Raw genomic sequence first — 17,822 nt, forward strand, 5'->3', positions numbered from 1 at the left:
CTATAGTAGTAATCGTATTACACACAGAGCTTGATGCGACATTTACTGATGCATCATGTAAGTCCTCATCAACTACATTATTAGCCACATCAGCAACTACACGTTCTGAACATAAGTAAACAAAAGACATATTTATAAAATACAATATAAAGTATTTTATAATGGTGATAGTATAAAAATAAAGTATTCCAATTATAATAAAACTTGATTGATACCTATAAGTGGCAGTGCATTTGGTCGAAGTCTTCTTGTCCCAGTTGAAACTTCAAAAACTTCTTTAGCAAAATGTGCTGAACAAATTCTTGCTCCAACTGGAACTGACTACTGTTAACAGCAGGATATCGCACCATATTTTTTTTAGTTCCTCGTTTTTTGGAAATCTGTAAATTAATTAATTAAACAAATAATTTTATATTATGCCATTAATTCTCATATTAATAATATAATATACAGGGTGATTCTAAATAACTTTATGCTTTTGCAAAAACATAATCTTGACCGAATTCTAAGACGATTTTTCCTTTGGCAAAATTTCATCCGAAGCTTAGTTTTTGAATTATTAAAGGAAGTAGTTAACGTATGACGGGTCGAATACAAGAGGCAGGCAAGGGTGGCGCGATTCACCGTCAGACGCGGGTGCTTACGCGGGGCGCCTGCTGCGATCAGCTGGTCGCTATACACATACAGACACACATGCGAACACATACATTCTCTCTCTGTCTGTCTGTCTGTCTGTCTGTCTCTCTCTCTCTCTCTCTCATTCGCTCACTCACCTGTAATTTTTTTTTTTTTTTTTTTTACGAGAGAGGGGAAAATGCATTTTATGCATACCCACCGGTCGATCCAGTGAGTTATGTGGGACTCGAGTACCAAGTCGAATTACCAACTCGGTACTCCCTACCCACTAAAAACCCCTCTCTTTTCACGAATTTCCTTTGACACACTGTCCCCCTGACTTTCCGAGATCTGTTTTCACATAACGTCAAAAAATAGTTATTATTACCTTGTTCGATGACTTTTGATGTATTGCTGTAATTGCTTGAAGGAGAAATGAATTTTCCGATAGATCGTACGTTCTCAAATTTAACGTAGATATCACGTTGCAAAAGACAAGAAAGACACTAAATTATTAACTGAAAGTTTTTCTCCTTTCATGAACTGTATTCTTTTATAAACTTTAACGTAATCACATTTATTTACTCACTCGATGAGACGAGAAATTTACTAATGACTCTCACTAATCACTATTAATCACTGTCGAATAATAACTGTTGGCGATTAAAAATCACTCGATGAAAGAAACACGCGCGGACACGTTACTACACGACGCGACAATGCGACGATAATTACTCGGCGACTGCAAGCAGTTTTTTGTCATGGTAGGTTGCGGTAGATTAAGGTACTACTGGCGCAATCGAACGCGATCATGTGTTCGATTGAAGAATGCGGTAAACATAATAAACATTTAACATATTAATATTATTATTATCATGAATGTGTGTGATATCCATACATCGTATGATATCTATTTAAAAATTAATTAGATTAAATAAGTGTTTTTAAAATATTTATTACTTTTACTATTATCTTAAATAAATATTTAATATTAATATTTTGTATGATAATAGTAAAAGTAATAAATATTTTAAAAACACTTATTTAATCTAATTAATTTTTAAATAGATATCATACGATGTATGGATATCACACACATTCATGATAATAATAATATTAATATGTTAAATGTTTATTATGTTTACCGCATTCTTCAATCGAACACATGATCGCGTTCGATTGCGCCAGTAGTACCTTAATCTACCGCAACCTACCATGACAAAAAACTGCTTGCAGTCGCCGAGTAATTATCGTCGCATTGTCGCGTCGTGTAGTAACGTGTCCGCGCGTGTTTCTTTCATCGAGTGATTTTTAATCGCCGACAGTTATTATTCGACAGTGATTAATAGTGATTAGTGAGAGTCATTAGTAAATTTCTCGTCTCATCGAGTGAGTAAATAAATGTGATTACGTTAAAGTTTATAAAAGAATACAGTTCATGAAAGGAGAAAAACTTTCAGTTAATAATTTAGTGTGGATTTCTTGTCTTTTGCAACGTGATATCTACGTTAAATTTGAGAACGTACGATCTATCGGAAAATTCATTTCTCCTTCAAGCAATTACAGCAATACATCAAAAGTCATCGAACAAGGTAATAATAACTATTTTTTGACGTTATGTGAAAACAGATCTCGGAAAGTCAGGGGGACAGTGTGTCAAAGGAAATTCGTGAAAAGAGAGGGGTTTTTAGTGGGTAGGGAGTACCGAGTTGGTAATTCGACTTGGTACTCGAGTCCCACATAACTCACTGGATCGACCGGTGGGTATGCATAAAATGCATTTTCCCCTCTCTCGTAAAAAAAAAAAAAAAAAATTACAGGTGAGTGAGCGAATGAGAGAGAGAGAGAGAGACAGACAGACAGACAGAGAGAGAATGTATGTGTTCGCATGTGTGTCTGTATGTGTATAGCGACCAGCTGATCGCAGCAGGCGCCCCGTGTAAGCACCCGCGTCTGACGGTGAATCGCGCCACCCTTGCCTGCCTCTTGTATTCGACCCGTCATACGTTAACTACTTCCTTTAATAATTCAAAAACTAAGCTTCGGATGAAATTTTGCCAAAGAAAAAATCGTCTTAGAATTCGGTCAAGATTATGTTTTTGCAAAAGCATAAAGTTATTTAGAATCACCCTGTATACTGTGTTTCTACACATACAAATAGAATATGATCTTTCTTACCGATGATATGATATATTATTATTTTTTTCCAGTCTTATTTCTCCCAATACTGGACGGTTAGCAGTACGATTTTTGCACTGCTTTACAATGCATTGCGGCATTATGTGTGCACAGAATTCTAATATCAAGAATTATAAATTTAATATATAAAATTATATATATTAATTTATAATATAAAATTAATATACAGGGTGATTCTGAACAAACATTTGTCTTTAAAATATCAAACTTTCGAATGAATTCTCGATTTTTCCTCTTGCAAAATTTTGCCCGGAGCTTAGTTTTTAAACTATAAAGGAAAATAGTTAACTAATTACGGAACGAGTACGAGAGGTAGGCAGGAACGGCGCGATATAGGCGATTACGTGGGGCGCTCGCCGCGATCAGTGTGTGTGTGTGTGCGTGCGTGCGTGTATGTGTGTACGTGCACATTCACACACACACACACACACACACACACACACACACACACACTGATTGCTACACTCATCGCGTATAGCAATCGGCTAATCGCGGTGAACGCCCCACGTAATCGCCTATATCGCGCCGTCCCTGCTTACCTCTCGTACTCGTTCCGTAATTAATTAACTATTTTCCTTTATAGTTTAAAAACTAAGCTCCGGGCAAAATTTTGCAAGAGGAAAAATCCTCTTAGAATTCATTCAAGAATTTGATATTTTAAAGACAAATGTTTGTTCAGAATCACCCTGCATATTTATATATAAATACGAGCACTTTTCTATACTGCAGAACAATGGGCACTCTAATCTTCAAATATCACAGCCAACGACCAATGCGGCACCAAAGTATCATGTGACCATGTGGTCTCCCTTGCCCCGCAGCGACTTTACTCCCCGTGGTGAATGCTCCGTCCCGTTATTCCTATGTCCATGGAAAAAATGTATGTCCGTATACGTACAAACACCATTGTATTGCTCGCGCGGACGCACCGCAAAAAAGAAAGACAGAAAAGGAGCGATAATCATGCTATCCTTATTCCTCTAGCATATCGTTTTACGACCGAGATATGGCCCGAAAATGCTTTCTGGCCTCTCGTGGCAGAAAGCAGTAATGCCACCTCTTTTGACGATACGTCACCTCACTTGTTCTTATTCGTTCTTGCTCTCGCTTTCAATGATATATCGGGAATTTTTTCATTACTTATAATAATTTACAATAATAATTTACTTATAATAATTTACTTTAAATATCCATAAAATAAAACCTAAAATTTTTATATTTTATATGATCTTTTTGAAAGTAATTAAAATAGATTAATGAAATTTTTACGTTTAAAATGACATCAAGCATGACATAATTCGGATAATTGTTTCTTATTATTAGATAAGTAAAAAAATTATATCTAATCGAAAATTATTCGAATGAGAAATATTGGGTTGTTTAATATGATTGATTTTTGGTCTTTAGCAAAAATCTCGTTAACTCTAAAATTATATTCAATAAGATAAACTATTAAGAAATTAAAAAAATTTAGTTTCTATATTCAATGTTATATTTATTTTTAAAAGAGTTATGTATGTTGCGTATCAAATGTAGCGTTCACGTGTAATATCTCCTGGAAATGGTCTATAATTGTTTTTTTTTCTAGGACCGTTTTAACAAATAAAATTCAATTTACTGATTTTATATAATTTATCTTTTCTATTTGTAACGATGCACCCCCTGCACGTTACTTTGTTCCCGGCATGCGATCCGCCGGAAGCTGCCGCCCGGCAGAACACCTGTCGGGCAAAGGCAGGGGCGCGGTGCGCCCACATTTTTAAGCGTTTGAAACGTACCGTATACGGCTTAAGCCGTTAGGCTAAATTAGCCGGAAACCACCGAGCGTCGCCGATGCGGCCCGAACCGCCGACCGGCGAAAACCCGCGTTCGGCGCACTTCCCGAACCCCTCCGAACGGGCCCGACCGTACCGTTTTCCCGAAACCCGTTCGGAAGGGGTAATACCGCCGCGCGCCGACGCGGGTAATTAGCCGGTATAAAAAGGCCGCATTCGGCGAATTAAGCACCTTTTTCCAATCCGCTCACGCAAGTGAAAAGACCCGAAAACCTAGACCGCTCCAAAAGAATTAGCCAACTTTCAAGATCCGGAGGTAGAGCGAACTCTTCCTCCATCGAGCACTCTCGATTCTTGACATAGGCTCCTTCCATCTGAGCATTCTTCCGACCGAGAGAAACCGAATCAGAGTGCACTCCGGTTCGATCGAAAGATCTCGATATCGGTCTAACATTCGACCGCCTAAACGCCCGGTGCATACACCTCGGGGTAGAGAGGAGAGCTACCTCGGACGAGACATTCTCGTCGGCACGGCGTTCCCGGAATTTCTTATCTCCGTTAGGAAATACTCGCGAATTTCCAAGAACCGTACGCTTATCATCTGCGTAAAAACGGGGCTAGACCGAAAGCCCAGACGAGCGACAAAAACGCGAGCCACGCTACGTCAAACGGTCATTGACCGCGCCGTTTGTAAACATAAGCGATATACGCGCATTCTAACATGCGAACCCGCGAAAGATATTAAAGCACGGGTTACTTGTGCATCTCGACCGTGCACCGCTGCATCGAACCGTCACACCATACACGCATACGTTCGAACAGTTATACATTTCTCTTCTGTACATATTTAATGAATAAAGAACATATTTAATGAAATTTAGTGAATAAAACCTCGCTTTTATTTTCTGACGAAAACCCCGAGCGTGATCTTTGAGTTTGCCTAACCGAAAACCGAATCCTGATCCCGGCTGCGATTATCCGCCGGCGAGCGCGGAGTTCGTCCGTGACATATTTTCTATCATGAAAATAACATCCTACACATGTACATTATACATAAACTTATTTCATTAACAGCATATATTGATGTTTATAATATATGCTTGAGAGAGAGAATGAAAAAGAGAAATCGCGCTAACGAAGTATATTAATTACATCTATATACGAGACGTATTTCTAATCTATAAATTATGGATGTAGCACGGACATGAACCAACCGACTATTTTATCATGGCACCGAAAAGTAAATGTGGTCATGTAGTTCTAGGCAAGGCTACCAGATTGCACACGCTGCGTCCAGCGGCGGCACGATTTGTATCCCCACCACTTTCGCACACTAAGGCATAAGCTCTCATCCGTGTACGCTCGACATTCGGTCATCTTCGGTTTACAGAGGAAGACGGATAGATTAGCTTATATCCCCTTCTCTCCTGAGAGGTCTAGTGTATCTTACCTATCTCTCTGAATACAATAGCTATGTGATCATCGAAATCTCGAGCTGGCGAGTTGGCGATGCAAGTTGCATCGTTGCAAGTATCGCAGCGATACTTATCACACATAATATTTTCCTATTGATTTTTTTTTATAAAAGTTTATATGTTGTTTAAAAAAGAGAATATAACATATACAAAAACAAATTTTACATATTTTTATCTAAATTTTTATCTAACATATTTTTATCTCAATTTTTATCTCAATTTTTCCACTCGGCCAATATGTACGCTTTTTTATTAAAAAAAATTTCTTTAAAAAAATAATTGTAATAAAATATTTAAATTTATTTTAATAGAATTGTATTTTTTATTATTATTTTGTATTAATGTATGACGTACATCTTGTTGCTCAACGGAAACCGCGAGAAGGTGATGGTCTCTTCCGTTAAAAAGGAAATGTAAAAAATTTAATAAATGAATAATAATAAAAATTAAATTAAAATTAAATAATAAAATAATGATAAATAATAAATAAAAATAAAAAATAAAATTATAATAAAATAATAAAATATAATCAATTTTCTAATTGATAAAAGGTCAAAATATTATTTCACATTTCCTTACATACATACATATATATATATATATATTTATATATATATATATATATATATATATATCTTTACACACTTATTTTTTAAGTGATATATATAAAAATTTATTTTAAAATTATTTATCGCAGGAAGGGCCTGCTACGTCAGCATCCGCATGGACTTTTAAATTGTTTTTATTAGCGGCATATAATTTATCCGCCGACATAAGAGATAAATGCTCTTCATTAATGAGCATATTTAAAGCTGTTTCTCCTCTAGTTTTTAATGCGGACTTAAACACACAAATAGCATTAACGGAAACCGTTGTAAAGCTATTACGTGTTTTCGTTTTTAAATTGTTCAAAAGAGAAAACATTCTCTCAGGATCGGCATTAGAATTCGGAAGCGTCCGAATAGTATTTATAATATTCGTTAAATTGGAATATTTAGAAACATTATTCGTGTGCCGATGTTGTAAAATTGCTTTCCACATATTGTCAAAATTTAATTTTGAAAAATTTTGTTTTTCTTCCACTGTCTGATGCTAATGCAATCCATTCTTTTTTTAAAACATCTTCATCAAAACCGCCGAGAGTTTTAGCTACGAAAGAAATATCATCAAATGATGTTTGTCTATTATTATCGAATAAACTTACAGATGGTTGAAAAACTTGTAACTTTAATAAAAATTCATTATTTATAGGTAACCTTTTACAAATTTCTTCTGCAGCAGTCACATAAAATGTTAAACAGTTCTCTCGAACAATTTTAACTATGTTTATGTGATCTTTCAACGTTAATTCGTTCAAATATTCCTCACATTCTGATCCCAAAATAATTTCATTAATAGGTTTTTGATTTTCTTTTAATGAGAATATAATATTTGAAGAAAATGGTTTTAAATATTCTTCTTTTATAAAATTTCCACAGATTTGGAAAAGAAAGTTTTTAGATTTTGGCTGCAATAAATGGATTCTCGTTTCTGACGCTTGAAAGAATGCATTAAATGCGTTAAGAAAATTTAAAACATATTTAAAAAAAAAAATACGTTTCAGAAAAAACGTTTGATACAAAAGTTTCTTATTTTTTCATGTACAATTCGAATCTGTAATAAAAAGTACCATGTACCTCTAAAAAAATTCGACTTCCGATGCGGATGGCGTATTTCCGGTCGGAATCAGAAGTTGAAAATATCACCATTTGATAGAGCGTACCCGATTTACTTAAAAATTGTTCGCGATTTTTGATAAAAGCCATTTATTTTCATTTTAAAAGGGATGTACGGGTGATCTGGGACACTCTGTATATCCAAATATATATTTAAAATATTATATGTGTTTGACATTGTTTTTTTCTCGACTCATGTCGACTGTTATCGACTAATTGTTGATTGTTGACTGTTGACTGTGCTTGTCTTGCGAATACGTTCGTGACCCAGTCAAAAGATAGTTCAAAGCAATCGACAAAAGATTGGTGATATTGTGCCGACGAGAAAATAAATTAAGTTAAGAATAGATAATCAAAATGTGTGATCAATTAACCAAAAAACGTAAGCGAAATTTTTTAGAAGCTTGGCTTAAGGCCATGGCACACAAAAAAACGTAAGCAATAAAACGTAGTCAGTAAGCAAATTGACCAATCATGATTGAGCAGTAAGGCAGCCATATTAAAACGTAAGGAAACGTAAGAATTCCGATTGGTCGATTTCCTTTCTGACTACGTTTTACTGCTTACGTATTTTTGTGTGCCAGGGCCCTTAGTGATGATCGATATAAATCTTGGATACGCAAAGTACCATCCGACGATAGTCTTTATTATTGTAGTATATGCAATAATAATTATTCGTGCAATTCAACACTATCAAGACATGCGGATTCTGCGTGTCACAAAAATAATATTAAGGTAAATACGCTAACTGATAATAATAATAATGTTGATTCGCCAATAAAAAAATTGCGTAAATCAAAATTTCAACAAAAATGGTTAGAAATTCAGCAATTTAAATGTTGGTTACGTGAAGTGCCACATGATGCAAGCTTATTTTTTTGTTCGATTTGTGATAAATCTATCGCTGGCGGTTTATGGCAAATCTATCGTCACGCAGAATCTAATGCTCATATAAATAAAGAAAAAAATTATATTGAAACAAGAGTTTCGAATGAGGATTCAAATATACAAATTAATGAATCACTTTTATCTTTTGATGAGCGTAAGAAATCAGCGGAAATCAGATATGCCGCATTAATTGCCGAGAAAAATATTCCTTATCAAACGGCAAAAGAAATTCTTAATTTTTTCCAACATATAGGAAAAGATCCTAATGTGTTGAATCGTATGAGTATGAGCCGAACAAAATGTACAAATATTATTACAAACGTTGTATGCCCGGTTGAGACTAATCGTGTTGTCAATATTATTCAAAACACAAAATTTTCGATATTTATCGATGAAACATCTGATCTCACTAATAATAAATGAATGACTTTTTTTGTCCGATACGTTGATCCGGAGACATTAGATGTTCGCTCGCAATTAGTTAAATTAATAAATATTGATGCCAAATATTCAAGCGCAGAAAAGTTATTCAATGCATTTAAAAGTGAAATTTGGAAATTACAGATACCATTTTTAAATATTGTTGCCCTATCATGCGACAATGCTTCCGTCATGACAGGGAAACATTTATCGTTTAAAAAAAAATTGGAAGAAATATGCCCACATGTTTTAACATTTTCATGCGCGTGCCATTCCTCCGCATTAGCAGCGCATGCTGCTTGTTCCAAAATGCCTGCATATTGCGATGAATTTTTAAAAAAAATTGCAAAATATTTAAATAGCAGTCCAAAACGAACAGCTATTTTTCGCGAATTTTGTGAATGTTTCCAAGAAACAAATCACAAAATATTAAAATTATGTAACGGACGCTGGCTTTCTCATTATTTATGCATCGAACGACTTCTTGAATCTTGGGATACAATTAAATATTTTCTTACTGAAATGGTTGCGAGTGAAAAAACAAATTCTGGAAAATATTTATTATCTATGATGAACAACATAGAGATAAAAGCTTATTTTCTTTTTTTAAAATATGTTTTAAATTTTTTTAACGCATTTAATGCATTCTTTCAAGCGTCAGAAACGAGAATCCATTTATTGCAGCCAAAATCTAAAAACTTTCTTTTCCAAATCTGTCGAAATTTTATAAAAGAAGAATATTTAAAACCATTTTCTTCAAATATTATATTTTCATTAAAAGAAAATCAAAATTAAAATGAATAATAAGAGGCAATAAGGAGCCAACGCGGTTGTAGGGCGTGAAAACAAATTTTTTCTCCAAACAGTCAATTGAAACGATCTTTCTTCTTTATTTCATACGTTTCGGCCTCATTTCGAGCCATCTTCAGTGATTCTAATACAATCAAAAAATGCCAATTAAGACAGTAAAAAGGATGCGGTGTCAGTAAAAAATACAAAAGAGAAAAAAAAAGGCATAATCACATACATACATAGTCTATAGGAGTGAACGCTATCTCATCCAAGTCGATCCACCCGAAAAAGACCGATGCAAGCAGCACTCTCAACGGTAAAAAGCGCGAGGAGCGATGCACTGACAAAGTAAACATAACAGAGTCATATATTTGCAATAAAAATTGATTGACAACAGTCAAGGGCTACTCACTCGGACAACGAGAAGACCGGCAGAGACGAAACGAACACCCAGCACGCAAACAATCAACTAAGTCGAAAATTCAAACAACAACGGAAAGCGATATCAAACTGTGGTCGAACAAAAACAATCCGTGTACATGGAGGGCAAACATCAGCCCATTAAATCTTAGATATGTTTTCAATAATCGACAGACACGATGTGTTCAACTTTAAAGTATCGCTTTGGAGGTTCAACGAATTCCTTTGGCGCTTGATATGAATCATTTCAGATATTAGTCTTTTACCTAAAAACATTTCCTCATCCAAAATGTCAACCTTATCAAAATCAAAAGTGTGATCAAGCGCTCTATGTTCCGCGATGACGGACGTAAGATTCCTTCTATGTTCTTTGATTCTCGTTTTCAACAAGCGTCCAGTTTGTCCCACGTAAGAAGCGTCGCAGTCCATGCAGTTAATTTTATACACTATATTACTGCGCGAATCTCTCTGCAAACCATCCTTACCGACCCTAATAAATCGGCGTAAGTTATTGATTCCCGTGTAAGAGAGCCTAACATTAAGATTCCTGACGCAATGTCGAAAACGCTCCGATATGTTCCTCACATATGGGACATTAAAATATGTAATTCTGCTTCCCCCATTAACATCATCTGTCCCGATCTCAAAGTCCGTCAGAATGTTATTACATTTGTCACTGAATCTGTGAAACAGAATATTAAGCCGGTCAGCAATAGTGTGAAAAATAAAAGAGAGCGGATATCCATTGTTCAAAAGAATGTTAATGACAAATTCAAAATTTTCTTTATGGAATCTTGGATGAGAAAGCCAGAAAACTTTATCCGTTAAGCCGATTATCGTACCCTTCTTCTGGCAAAGGGGGTGTCGCGACTCAAAGTGGAGGTATCTTCCGGAAAAAGTCGGTTTATGAAACCAATTAAATTCGATAAATCCATTTTCTAAAATGATTGTGATGTCAAGAAAATTCAAACGGTTGTCGACACTCTCCTCAATAGTAAACTGCAGCCTAGTGTGGAACGAATTGAACGTGTTCATAATAGTATTAAGCATCGAGGGGGGAGCCGCCAACACAATATCGTCAACGTATCTGAAATAAAATGGAAGATCCACATCAAGAGTCGCGATCGCCCTAGCTTCTAAATCTTGGAGCGTGATCTCCGCGATGATCGGGGAAAGAGGAGAGCCCATGGGCGTGCCAAATGTTTGTTGATAGCAAACATCGTTAAACATAAAAAATGTAGAGTTCAAAATGAGGCGAACTGCCATTAAGAACTCATCGCGAGATATCTGGCAATTCCCTACTATATAGTCCCATCTGACACAAAGACTGTCCAAGGCCATATCTAACGGTACGTTGGTGAATAGAGAGACGACATCCAGTGAAATCAATTTTACATCACCATCGATATATCTACCCTTGAGTCTATCGACAACTTGCGCGCTATTGATAATTTGGCTATCAGGTCTCGGAATAGATTTGTAAATAATGTCATGTAAAAATTTGGCGAGACCATAAAGAGGCGTGTTCTTAGATGAGACTATAATGCGTAACGGATTATTTTTCTTATGAATTTTCGGCAGTCCATAGGCCCTCGGTAAAACGCCATCCGTACAATTTAACGCTCTATATCTCGCAACAGAGATGTAATCACGAGCTCTCCATCTCACTAACAAATCATGCAAACTGCTAATCACCTTATTAATCGGGTTCTTATTTACTACTCTATACGTGTTTTTGTCTGCTAACAAAATAGACATATTAGAAAGATAGTCGTCCATATCCAACGCGACTGTTATATTGCCTTTATCGGCTCTCGTGAACAAAATGTCAGGATTCTCCTTTGTGAATTTTTTTACAGCATTCAAAGAACTCAAAATAATTTCGTCAACCGGAGACTTTTTTGAAAAGGAATTATAAAAGGTACTTATAATAGGGAAAGATCTGTTTCTCAACGTCGTACGTATCTCTGTGGGCTCAACGTGGGCCTGTTGATGTTATACTCCACATTCTTCAGTAATTCGACAGTCGTTCTTTCCTTGTCAACCACCGGTAAACAAAATTTCTCTCCAAGTTGTAGTAAAAGTTTCACATCATGGGGTATGGGCGCCGAAGATAAATTAACAAACCATTCGTCTCTTAATTCCAAGATCGGAGATACACGTGGCGAGAAAGATGAAGGATCAAGGTTGATACAAATAGACGAGGGGGAGGGTAGGGGATTGAAGGAAAAATTCACATTATTACATATTGCTGAAGATTGACTAACTGGATGCGTCACAACTGCAGATTTATAATTCGGATGCATGTAAAAATAACGAATCGGACGAATATCTTTCAGTGTCTCTTTCAGTTGTTTATTTAACAACCATTTAAACTTCTTGTCTAGTTTCGAACTTACATAGAGATAGAAAGCGCGCTGAGACCTACTCTGTTTAACAAAAAAATTATTACAGATAGATATCGGTAAATTGTTAGATATAAGTCGAACAACAACAAACATCTCGCGGCGCAATGCTCGAATGTGTCTGTACGAATCCTTAATTTCGTTCTTCAATATATCTGTAACGAACCTAGACCTTAAATTAACATGTCGCCTGCGTGACACGGAATGGTGTAATTCATTATGATAACGGTTACAAAAACTCAGATGTTGTGGTGTTACATTGTGACTAATGCACTTCCTCAAAAATATAATACGCAAATTTAATCTAGACAACCGCTTATTAATCCAGATCCATTTCTTTAAATAAGAAACAGTCCTAAAACCGAAATAAAAGCTAACAAATTGAAAAAAGGTTGAAAAACGCATATTTTCAGCCAGCGCAATATTAACATGAAATTACACAAAGCGCGAGGAGCGATGCACTGACAAAGTAAACATAACAGAGTCATATATTTGCAATAAAAATTGATTGACAACAGTCAAGGGCTACTCACTCGGACAACGAGAAGACCGGCAGAGACGAAACGAACACCCAGCACGCAAACAATCAACTAAGTCGAAAATTCAAACAACAACGCATCGCTCCTCGCGCTTTTTACCGTTGAGAGTGCTGCTTGCATCGGTCTTTTTCGGGTGGATCGACTTGGATGAGATAGCGTTCACTCCTATAGACTATGTATGTATGTGATTATGCCTTTTTTTTTCTCTTTTGTATTTTTTACTGACACCGCATCCTTTTTACTGTCTTAATTGGCATTTTTTGATTGTATTAGAATCACTGAAGATGGCTCGAAATGAGGCCGAAACGTATGAAATAAAGAAGAAAGATCGTTTCAATTGACTGTTTGGAGAAAAAATTTGTTTTCACGCCCTACAACCGCGTTGGCTCCTTATTGCCTCTTATTATTCATTTTAATTTGTTAATTTTGGGGAGCGTTTAACTTTGTGTAATTTCATGTTAATATTGCGCTGGCTGAAAATATGCGTTTTTCAACCTTTTTTCAATTTGTTAGCTTTTATTTCGGTTTTAGGACTGTATCTTATTTAAAGAAATGGATCTGGATTAATAAGCGGTTGTCTAGATTAAATTTGCGTATTATATTTTTGAGGAAGTGCATTAGTCACAATGTAACACCACAACATCTGAGTTTTTGTAACCGTTATCATAATGAATTACACCATTCCGTGTCACGCAGGCGACATGTTAATTTAAGGTCTAGGTTCGTTACAGATATATTGAAGAACGAAATTAAGGATTCGTACAGACACATTCGAGCATTGCGCCGCGAGATGTTTGTTGTTGTTCGACTTATATCTAACAATTTACCGATATCTATCTGTAATAATTTTTTTGTTAAACAGAGTAGGTCTCAGCGCGCTTTCTATCTCTATGTAAGTTCGAAACTAGACAAGAAGTTTAAATGGTTGTTAAATAAACAACTGAAAGAGACACTGAAAGATATTCGTCCGATTCGTTATTTTTACATGCATCCGAATTATAAATCTGCAGTTGTGACGCATCCAGTTAGTCAATCTTCAGCAATATGTAATAATGTGAATTTTTCCTTCAATCCCCTACCCTCCCCCTCGTCTATTTGTATCAACCTTGATCCTTCATCTTTCTCGCCACGTGTATCTCCGATCTTGGAATTAAGAGACGAATGGTTTGTTAATTTATCTTCGGCGCCCATACCCCATGATGTGAAACTTTTACTACAACTTGGAGAGAAATTTTGTTTACCGGTGGTTGACAAGGAAAGAACGACTGTCGAATTACTGAAGAATGTGGAGTATAACATCAACAGGCCCACGTTGAGCCCACAGAGATACGTACGACGTTGAGAAACAGATCTTTCCCTATTATAAGTACCTTTTATAATTCCTTTTCAAAAAAGTCTCCGGTTGACGAAATTATTTTGAGTTCTTTGAATGCTGTAAAAAAATTCACAAAGGAGAATCCTGACATTTTGTTCACGAGAGCCGATAAAGGCAATATAACAGTCGCGTTGGATATGGACGACTATCTTTCTAATATGTCTATTTTGTTAGCAGACAAAAATACGTATAGAGTAGTAAATAAGAACCCGATTAATAAGGTGATTAGCAGTTTGCATGATTTGTTAGTGAGATGGAGAGCTCGTGATTACATCTCTGTTGCGAGATATAGAGCGTTAAATTGTACGGATGGCGTTTTACCGAGGGCCTATGGACTGCCGAAAATTCATAAGAAAAATAATCCGTTACGCATTATAGTCTCATCTAAGAACACGCCTCTTTATGGTCTCGCCAAATTTTTACATGACATTATTTACAAATCTATTCCGAGACCTGATAGCCAAATTATCAATAGCGCGCAAGTTGTCGATAGACTCAAGGGTAGATATATCGATGGTGATGTAAAATTGATTTCACTGGATGTCGTCTCTCTATTCACCAACGTACCGTTAGATATGGCCTTGGACAGTCTTTGTGTCAGATGGGACTATATAGTAGGGAATTGCCAGATACCTCGCGATGAGTTCTTAATGGCAGTTCGCCTCATTTTGAACTCTACATTTTTTATGTTTAACGATGTTTGCTATCAACAAACATTTGGCACGCCCATGGGCTCTCCTCTTTCCCCGATCATCGCGGAGATCACGCTCCAAGATTTAGAAGCTAGGGCGATCGCGACTCTTGATGTGGATCTTCCATTTTATTTCAGATACGTTGACGATATTGTGTTGGCGGCTCCCCCCTCGATGCTTAATACTATTATGAACACGTTCAATTCGTTCCACACTAGGCTGCAGTTTACTATTGAGGAGAGTGTCGACAACCGTTTGAATTTTCTTGACATCACAATCATTTTAGAAAATGGATTTATCGAATTTAATTGGTTTCATAAACCGACTTTTTCCGGAAGATACCTCCACTTTGAGTCGCGACACCCCCTTTGCCAGAAGAAGGGTACGATAATCGGCTTAACGGATAAAGTTTTCTGGCTTTCTCATCCAAGATTCCATAAAGAAAATTTTGAATTTGTCATTAACATTCTTTTGAACAATGGATATCCGCTCTCTTTTATTTTTCACACTATTGCTGACCGGCTTAATATTCTGTTTCACAGATTCAGTGACAAATGTAATAACATTCTGACGGACTTTGAGATCGGGACAGATGATGTTAATGGGGGAAGCAGAATTACATATTTTAATGTCCCATATGTGAGGAACATATCGGAGCGTTTTCGACATTGCGTCAGGAATCTTAATGTTAGGCTCTCTTACACGGGAATCAATAACTTACGCCGATTTATTAGGGTCGGTAAGGATGGTTTGCAGAGAGATTCGCGCAGTAATATAGTGTATAAAATTAACTGCATGGACTGCGACGCTTCTTACGTGGGACAAACTGGACGCTTGTTGAAAACGAGAATCAAAGAACATAGAAGGAATCTTACGTCCGTCATCGCGGAACATAGAGCGCTTGATCACACTTTTGATTTTGATAAGGTTGACATTTTGGATGAGGAAATGTTTTTAGGTAAAAGACTAATATCTGAAATGATTCATATCAAGCGCCAAAGGAATTCGTTGAACCTCCAAAGCGATACTTTAAAGTTGAACACATCGTGTCTGTCGATTATTGAAAACATATCTAAGATTTAATGGGCTGATGTTTGCCCTCCATGTACACGGATTGTTTTTGTTCGACCACAGTTTGATATCGCTTTCCGTTGTTGTTTGAATTTTCGACTTAGTTGATTGTTTGCGTGCTGGGTGTTCGTTTCGTCTCTGCCGGTCTTCTCGTTGTCCGAGTGAGTAGCCCTTGACTGTTGTCAATCAATTTTTATTGCAAATATATGACTCTGTTATGTTTACTTTGTCAGTGCATCGCTCCTCGCGCTTTTTACCGTTGAGAGTGCTGCTTGCATCGGTCTTTTTCGGGTGGATCGACTTGGATGAGATAGCGTTCACTCCTATAGACTATGTATGTATGTGATTATGCCTTTTTTTTTCTCTTTTGTATTTTTTACTGACACCGCATCCTTTTTACTGTCTTAATTGGCATTTTTTGATTGTATTAGAATCACTGAAGATGGCTCGAAATGAGGCCGAAACGTATGAAATAAAGAAGAAAGATCGTTTCAATTGACTGTTTGGAGAAAAAATTTGTTTTCACGCCCTACAACCGCGTTGGCTCCTTATTGCCTCTTATTATTCATTTTAATTTGTTAATTTTGGGGAGCGTTTAACTTTGTGTAATTTTAAGAAAATCAAAAACCTATTAATAAAATTATTTTGGGATCAGAATGTGAGGAATATCTGAACGAATTAACGTTGAAAGATCACATAAACATAGTTAAAATTGTTCGAGAGAACTGTTTAACATTTTATGTGACTGCTGCAGAAGAAATTTGTAAAAGGTTACCTATAAATAATGAATTTTTATTAAAGTTACAAGTTTTTCAACCATCTGTAAGTTTATTCGATAATAATAGACAAACATCATTTGATGATGTTTCTCTCGTAGCTAAAACTCTCGGCGGTTTTGATGAAGATGCTTTAAAAAAAGAATGGATTGCATTAGCATCAGACCTTACAGTGGAAGAAAAACAAAATTTTTCTAAATTAAATTTTGACAATATGTGGAAAGCAATTTTACAACGTCGGCACACGAATAATGTTCCTAAATATTCCAATTTAACGAATATTATAAATACTATTCGAACGCTTCCGAATTCTAATGCCGATCCTGAGAGAATGTTTTCTCTTTTGAACAATTTAAAAACGAAAACACGTAATAGCTTTTCAACGGTTTCCGTTAATGCTATTTGTGTGTTTAAGTCTGCATTAAAAACTAGAGGAGAAACAGCTTTAAATATGCTCATTAATGAAGAGCATTTATCTCTTATGTCGGCGGATAAATTATATGCCGCTAATAAAAACAATTTAAATGTCCATGCGGATGCTGACGTAGCAGGCCCTTCCTGCGATAAATAATTTTAAAATAAATTTTTATATACACTTAAGAAATAAGTGTGTAAAGATACACACACACACACACACACACACACACACACACATATATGTATGT

At 36.0% G+C, this 17,822-nt stretch overlaps 1 protein-coding gene across 1 annotated transcript; it reads left to right on the forward strand.

The window, feature by feature from the left end:
* The first annotated feature begins 10,453 nt into the window (after positions 1–10,453).
* Positions 10,454–16,393, forward strand: LOC145962430 (uncharacterized). The gene is made up of 2 exons (XM_083083487.1): positions 10,454–10,514; positions 15,192–16,393. The coding sequence occupies exons 1-2, from the start codon at positions 10,454–10,456 to the stop codon at positions 16,391–16,393; spliced, it is 1,263 nt and encodes a 420-aa protein (XP_082939613.1).
* Positions 16,394–17,822: the final 1,429 nt, after the last annotated feature.

This window comes from Camponotus vicinus, unplaced genomic scaffold (assembly GCF_025532165.1).
Source record: "Camponotus vicinus isolate PSW18456_S1 unplaced genomic scaffold, iyCamVici1.0 SCAF_12, whole genome shotgun sequence".
In the NCBI taxonomy this organism is placed as follows: domain Eukaryota; kingdom Metazoa; phylum Arthropoda; class Insecta; order Hymenoptera; family Formicidae; genus Camponotus; species Camponotus vicinus.